The 7487-nt window shown below is 37.7% G+C and overlaps 1 protein-coding gene across 1 annotated transcript in view; it reads right to left on the reverse strand.

Annotated features, from left to right (window-relative positions):
- LOC111869204 (teneurin-m-like) overlaps positions 1-7487 on the reverse strand; it is a gene marked incomplete in the record, with an annotated part of 529713 nt that overhangs the window by 27412 nt on the left and 494814 nt on the right. The window contains 3 exon segments of the mRNA XM_033753368.1: positions 844-870; positions 4399-4606; positions 5400-5626. Of these exon segments, the coding sequence (XP_033609259.1) occupies positions 844-870; positions 4399-4606; positions 5400-5626 (462 nt within the window).

Consider the following 7487-nt stretch of genomic DNA (forward strand, 5'->3'; position numbering starts at 1 on the left):
AACTGTGAACTCTATCAAATACAGCGTAGAATAGTAGTGTTTATTCAGGCATTACACTAATACCAGTTTCAAAATCATTTTTTTCTATTCTCTAATAATAATTGTAATAATAATAATTGCTATTATTGCAGTTTAAAAATGTTAAGAAGTGATAAATTATTCTAAAAGGAAAAAGAATTTCAAGAGCAGACAAAGATGTGTAGTGGTCCACAAAAACAATTCACATGGCGAGCTAAAGGAAGTTTCCATGGCAAGAGAAACATATCAAACAGATATTCAACCACAGAAACTGTAAACAAGACACGGACAAAGCAAACTTAAAAGTCACAGAAACACAATATTGGGTCCATAACAAAAACAGAACCATGCAGCAATCACAGATTTCAAACCCATACCACTAGTGAGATCCAGATACAAATACAGGCATAGAAGTGATTTCACCTCATTTGCAAATGAATGTTGTAAAGAAATTACAACATTCCTTAGTTAAACAAAAAGTTGAACAGTGCTGTGTTTGTTAGCTGTCATGTAGTATTTACTAAGGTTTAGGGGGAATGTCTTGGATCCATCTTTGGTGTTGAAGATTAAGGCCAGCAAGCAGCAATCAGGAAGCCCTCTGTTTGCTGCTTGCTTGGTTAACTCTTCATCCTTAAAGATGGAAGCCACACCTTCTTCTGAAACTTCAGTAAACTTCTACCACAACTCAGAAGATAATAATCTTTACAGTCATTGCTCTCAGAACCTTAAATGTCACAAAACAAAAAGCTGATGGACTAGTCATTCTGTGAAACAACAATTAGCACTATGCTACGTGGCTGTCACTTATGTGCACATTGCTCTTACCTGGTGTTGAAGTGATTCCAGAACACACTGAGGGGCAGCACCGAGAAAAACAACAGGCCCACACAGTTAACCATAGTCCAGTGAATAACAAAGAAGCCCCCACCCCTATTTTTATTTTCACACAAGGTGCTTCTCATTTCTTAGTGAACATGCATTGCACTGAAAAAGGGATTATTTACTGATTGCACAAAGCAGGACTGAAAAGCACTGTAATTAATATTTGTGGTTCACACTGTTTGTCTTATTGCTGCACTTGTTTGAAATGAAAGCCCTCATATCTGGACATATTATTTAGGGGGAAAAATAGATATACTTGAAATCCAGCAATGCACTTTAAAGTGCATATGGCTAATGACAAATGCCCTGATTTTCCCATCAATGCAATGTACAACACATAAAAATGCAGGAATATTCTACTACCCACTCGAATACAAGCTGTAATGCTTCGCTTGGAATCAGCTCTATGCACTGTGTAACTTTTATGTCACAGTGTTTCTTAGCTGCATCTGTGCTAGGCAAAGGAAGTAAGCAGATTCACCACCCCACTAAAAGTCCATAAATTATTTTTATTGCTTGCTTTCAAACATGCATTTCCATGCAAAAGAGACAGAACACAGTTCTGTAAGTACAACCAGGTCATGTCATTGCATTTCTGTACAACCTGACTTCTAGGCCAAATCTGTCGCCAGCATGGGTGTCCCAATTCAGAACTAATTCAGATTATTTTCTGCTTATGTCTAGCAAAAACCATAATGAAATGTTTAACAATAAAACTTCAGAATGGGAAAATTAGGAGAAACAGATGAGGTCATGTCTACATCCCTGATAATGAATTATATGTACAGTAATTCAACATGCTGCTCTACTCCATAACCAGACAAATACCAGGTTAGAGATGAAGTCACTAACTTTAAAGACAAAGGATGTCATGTGAGGCTATCAAATGCCTCAGGAGACAGTAATAAATTTGTATGGAGCAGTCATGGAGTGATAAGTATGGAAAAAATGAAGGAACACAGAAACCTGCTCCAGGGCCAATTCGACCAACATGAATCTGAGATAAAGTCACCTGGAATTTAACCTGAGTACCAAACTGAGAAACTAGTCTGTGACTGGTTTAGCTATGGTACAGGAAATATTAAATGTGTCAGTCAACTATGAAGTGCCTTCATCAATTACACAAGTGGTGTTAATGAACACAGTGGAAGTTGAAGCAATGTCACAGCATACTTTTGATTCATTCCTTTTTAGAAATATAGTCTCATCTTAACAGTCGACCATAAAATACTTGACAATGTTCGAAGAATGTGTTACATGTTAGCATATATGAATTACAGAAAACTCTGCACTCTCAGTCCTGCTTTACAGAAATGTTATGTTAGTTAACACTTTACAATAAACATCAGCCCATTGCATCACATGCTATCCATTGAAATGAAGGTTATGAAGTGTTGAGGCCCAATACAGCTGTACAGTGGCCAAAAACATCATCACTCACACTCTTCACACAGTGACATACATTTTATTATTGTCATCTTCTTGACAAACCCCCAAGAGATACACTGACATATTAACTGCCAATCCTGCCAACAGATGTTTTGAAGTTTACTCTGTGTGTGTGTGTGTGTGTGTGGGTGTGTGTGCGAGCGCACGCATTATGGGCTTGTTGTCCCTGTTTGCATAGATGTCACTTTTTTCTACATATACGTTTCAAATGTAGATGAACTGTAAGTGCAGCTTGCTGAAACTCCATCAAAACATGCAGTATGTAAGATTTGAGGCTTTCACGGCGGTGACTATGAAGAAAGCAGTCTTCTGGGATTTGGCATTGGATTTGGGATGTGGTTAACACCACATATACACGGTGCCAAATCCCAGAAGACTGCTTTCTTCAAAACATGCAGTGACTGCCAATTCCTTTTACACTTTATAGCTTACATTTATATTTAAAAAAGAAGTTCAAAGAACCATCTTCATGGAGAAATTGCTGTCTCAGCAATTAAACTCCCAGTACAGTAAATTTTTTTAAGAAAACACAGAGGAAACAACATATTTACAAACACAGTGTACAAATTACAAAACTTAGCTGGAAGCTAAATATTCCAATTTCAGATCAGGAAAACAGAGTTTTCTGACCAGCTTGTAGGTCAGTGACTTAATAACCCGTGATAAAAAGTACAAAATTGTGTAGTATCTAAAGAAGTAGACATATACTATACAAAAATAAATCTAAAGAAACTTAAGTTATTCAAAGTTTATACGTTATGTTCCAAAATACCTTTGTACTCGCATTTTCTGCTTTTACAGCTGTCTGAAATTTCATGCAAATTTCAATTTTGCAGTAGAAGTATTGTAAATATGTTCTTCATGACCTCCTTTCCTTTCCACTTCAGTTTTTGCCTAACCAAATCATATTACCACCAAATGGCATTACACCCCAAAAGACAGAACTCTTCGTGTACTGCTGTGAGAACCCCAAATCCAACACATGTTACACTCCTCTTGAGACATGATCAGCCACTCTGCCAAAATGGCTGTACTATGCCTCCAAGACACTTCGAAGTACATGTTTAGATTATGCTAGTATATGTCTTGTCATCAACAGATGCAAGCCCTATGTTTCTCTGGTCTTTCCATGACCAAAGAATGCATATCATTTATTGACATACACCAAGGAAATCTAAAATTAAGATACTATTTAAACTATTCTGCAACATTAGGGACTTACTGACATTTAAATGTAGCTGACAGAGTATGCAGTATGCAGTGTGCCAGCTGAAGAAGTCTTCAAGGGTTAACAAGAGTGCATGTTACAACTGTCATTCGGTAATCATCTAAAAACTCTGCATTGTGGTCAACAAATAAAGTTGTTCATGTCAATCATGATAAATCAAACACACAATCATGCACATTAACTTGATCACTTCTTTTGCGAACAATATGAAAACAATGGCATTTAGGTAGTCATGGGAAATTAAGGATTTTCAATAATGTCTTCACATCTAATTCTATGTACAGGAAGTCCCATAAGCCTGAAATCATACTCAATAGCCTCTTCAAGAGTGAATTGTAAATGCATGCACTGAGATCACATCATAAATAGTTTATGCCATTCTCCTGGGTTAACAGAAATGTTTGCATCATTGTGAATGGTGGATATATTTAGCGTAAGTTGTAAAGGCTGTATTAAAACTCAAATGATGTCTGTGGTTCCAGACTTATGGGACAAACTATACAGTTTCCCATGCCTATTGAGTTCATCTCAACACGCACACACGCGCACACACATACATACGCATGTACGTAAATACTAAAACTTGGGACGGTGATTTCACGTGGGGCACAACAAAGCAGATGAGAGAAATAAAGAATCAATTTTATCCTAGAATGTATCAAAGTGACAGGTCCATAGAAGACAGGAAGTACAAAGTACAAGTATAAACAAATGATTCCATCAGTTTCTTCTTTCAACAGGAGACATTCAGTGAGAAAGAATGTGTTTCACATGTTAGTGTCTACTAGAGGAATGTCATGTCACAACGTTACTAAACTTACCTTTCGTTGAATGTTTCCTGGCGAGCATAATTTTGGAGGCTTCCTTCCTCTATAAGGAACTTCATTCGCTCGAAGAAAGATGCTGTAATGGCAGGGGGCTGTTTCCTGAGTAGAATGTCAATAGGTTTGGGAGCTGACACACAGAGTTGACTACTGCGACATAGATGATTGGAGCAACACTCAGGATCTTCACAGTCAGTTAGACCATCTGGAATATTAATATTGAGAATTTTAAGTAACGAGAAATTGAACTATATGAAGCAGTTATTTTGTACTTTAACAAACTCCTCATCCTTTCACATACAGAGGGACCCTGCATTATAGACAATTGAGTTACAAATTTTCACCCTTATAGGAAGTATTCTGATTGGAAAGTAGTTGGATAGATGACCACTTTTGAACACAAATTATCAACACTTTCTTGTTGCAGTCAGTGGCCTTAAAACTAGCCATCTGATAACATTTCTCTGCTCACTCTCCCTACTAGCCCAGACCAGGTGCCAGCGCCCACAATTCCTCCAATGGAGGAACCAAAATCTGTGTGTACATGAATGCTCAGTCACTGTATTCATTTTGACCCTGACTACGGAGGCAATATATACTTCTGAAATGTCAGCAAACTGCCCACATCCACGCAGTGCAAAGACCCAAGAAGAGAACATAATGACAATAAATTTCACACATAAATTTGCTATTGCAGAAATTATGGATAAATAATATTTTCTTTTTAAATATAAAATATGAAACAACAAAGAAATTCAGCCAAAGTTACTCTTCTAAGAAATGATTATTTTTGTTTATAAATTCAGATTACACAACTGTACCAATTTATGCACTGCTTCCACACACCCCTGCAGGATTCATACAGGTCTATCATTGAATTACTACTAAGTTTCAACAAGACTGCCAGTGTCAGAGTAGCGGGAGATATAAATATAGCTGACAAAGATTAAAGCAGTCAGTTAAGAAAGTGACATTAACTAAATTAAGCAAGAACTTACCTTTATCATTGTCCCTTCCATCACTACAGCTCTGTTCCAAAGCAACACTACAGTCTCGTCCATCCCAACCTTCATAACAGCGACATTCCCATGCACCATCGCTGTTGACTCGACACTGACCATGTCCACTACAGCTGTTTGGACAGCCTTCCATAGTACAATGACGTCCGTTCCATCCCGTCACGCACAAGCACGTGCCATTTTTACATTGTCCATGTTCATTACACCTGTAATTCCATGTAACTCTGTAAGATCCTACAGTAAACTACGCAATACATACAATAATGTTCATTTATATGGTTTAATGAAAGCTTTATTTTTTGCATCCTGTTGTATTATGGAATCAAGGCATAAGGTGGCCATGTACAAAACAATTTTTTAATAAAGTAAATAAAATCAAATAAAAATAAATGGATGGTTAATGTTCACTGTGAAACATGTATCCATTTTAATTTACAAATAAATGGTTATGTAATTTATTTATGAAACACCTGATGATCATCTGCCATCATCATCAGTAACCTGTCAGACGACAGGTACACGGTCTCTTCCAAAACAATTCCTCCACTTAATGCGATCTAGAGCTTTCTCCTTCAAATGACAGTATCCTCTTGTCCCCAAGGTCATCCAGCATCTTCTTATGTCTTCTTCCTTGTCTTCCTGCCACTTCTATCTGCCCCTCTATCTTTCCTTCAATAACTTCTTTTAGAAGGCAGTTTCTGCATAAAACATGACCAATCCAATTAGCCTTCCATTTTCTTATTTCATGTAGGATATTCCTCTGCTCACTGACTCTAATTAACACTTCTTCATTTCTCACATAATCGGTCCAACTGATCTTCTCCATCCTTCTCCAACACCACATTTCGAAACTTTCCAGATGTTTCTGATCTACTGCCCTAAGTGTCCATGTTTCAGCCCCATACAGAGCTATGCTCCAAATGTAGCATTTCACTAGTTTCTTCCTCAATTTAAGTCCAATTTGCTGGTAAAGAGATTCTTCTTCTTGCTAAATGCAGCTTTTGCCATGGCAATCCTGGATTTAATTTCACTAGTACACCTTCCATCATCTGTTAACAAGCTGATCATCTGTATGCCTGAAAAAATGTACTGGTAAAGATTAACAGCAATAAAGATTAATATTATCAGCCTTTTAATTTTTATTTGATTTTATTAAGTTTATTAACAAATTGTTTTGTAGACACCCATGTTATACCATAACAAAGATCTCTTTGCACAAAGGCAACTGACCATAGTAGTCAAAATTCCATTGGCACTTTCTTGTTCTGAGGTTTTCAGAGATCACAAGGGCAGTGTGATGCAAGAACACAATGTGTCACCATCCAGTGGTTACAATTTCTGCTCTGATTATAGAAGATTCCAGGTGCAAATCTCGGCCAAAGAGTTTTCCTGTAATTTTCATTAGTCTCTCCAGGATAATGCCAGTGCAATACCTCAAGTCAGGCCACAATCATTTCCATCCACATACTAATTCATTATTCACCAATCATCATGTTATATGAAACTATATAATCTGTGCAAGTGAAAGAATCATTAAATATACCAAGAAAGTGATGAATATATTGTAACGTGTTTTCCGTTACCGAAGACGCCATAGAGATGGTTAATTGGTTTATTTAACAATCTACAAATAACGGCTACAATTAATTATCACACAGTTGCGGGGTTTCACACTTTATAACCCTAATCGCATTAATCTGTCGACACTGTTGCGGGGTTTCACGATTTATAACCCTATGCGCAAATCAGTTCGCTCTGTCTTCAGTGGTCTACACGTTTACAGTAGGGGAGCTTTGTATCACTGTATCACACGCTCCCAATTACACAATCGCACACACGTCTGGATCTTCTTACCGCGACGGCTGCTATACTCCAACTGTAGTCGGCTGGCTGTTACTTTATAACTCGGAAGGTCTTCGGCGGTAGCCACACTGGAACTCGAACTGATCGATACGCACTGTGCATCCACTTATATAGCTGCAGTGCTTGCCTGTGGCGTAATGAGTGCCACGTCACAGTAGGACGTTGATTACGGTTACGTTAGCGTTGCGCGTTACGTCACCGCGT

The sequence above is a fragment of the Cryptotermes secundus genome, unplaced genomic scaffold, assembly GCF_002891405.2.
Source record: "Cryptotermes secundus unplaced genomic scaffold, Csec_1.0 scaffold481, whole genome shotgun sequence".
In the NCBI taxonomy this organism is placed as follows: Eukaryota; Metazoa; Arthropoda; class Insecta; order Blattodea; family Kalotermitidae; genus Cryptotermes; species Cryptotermes secundus.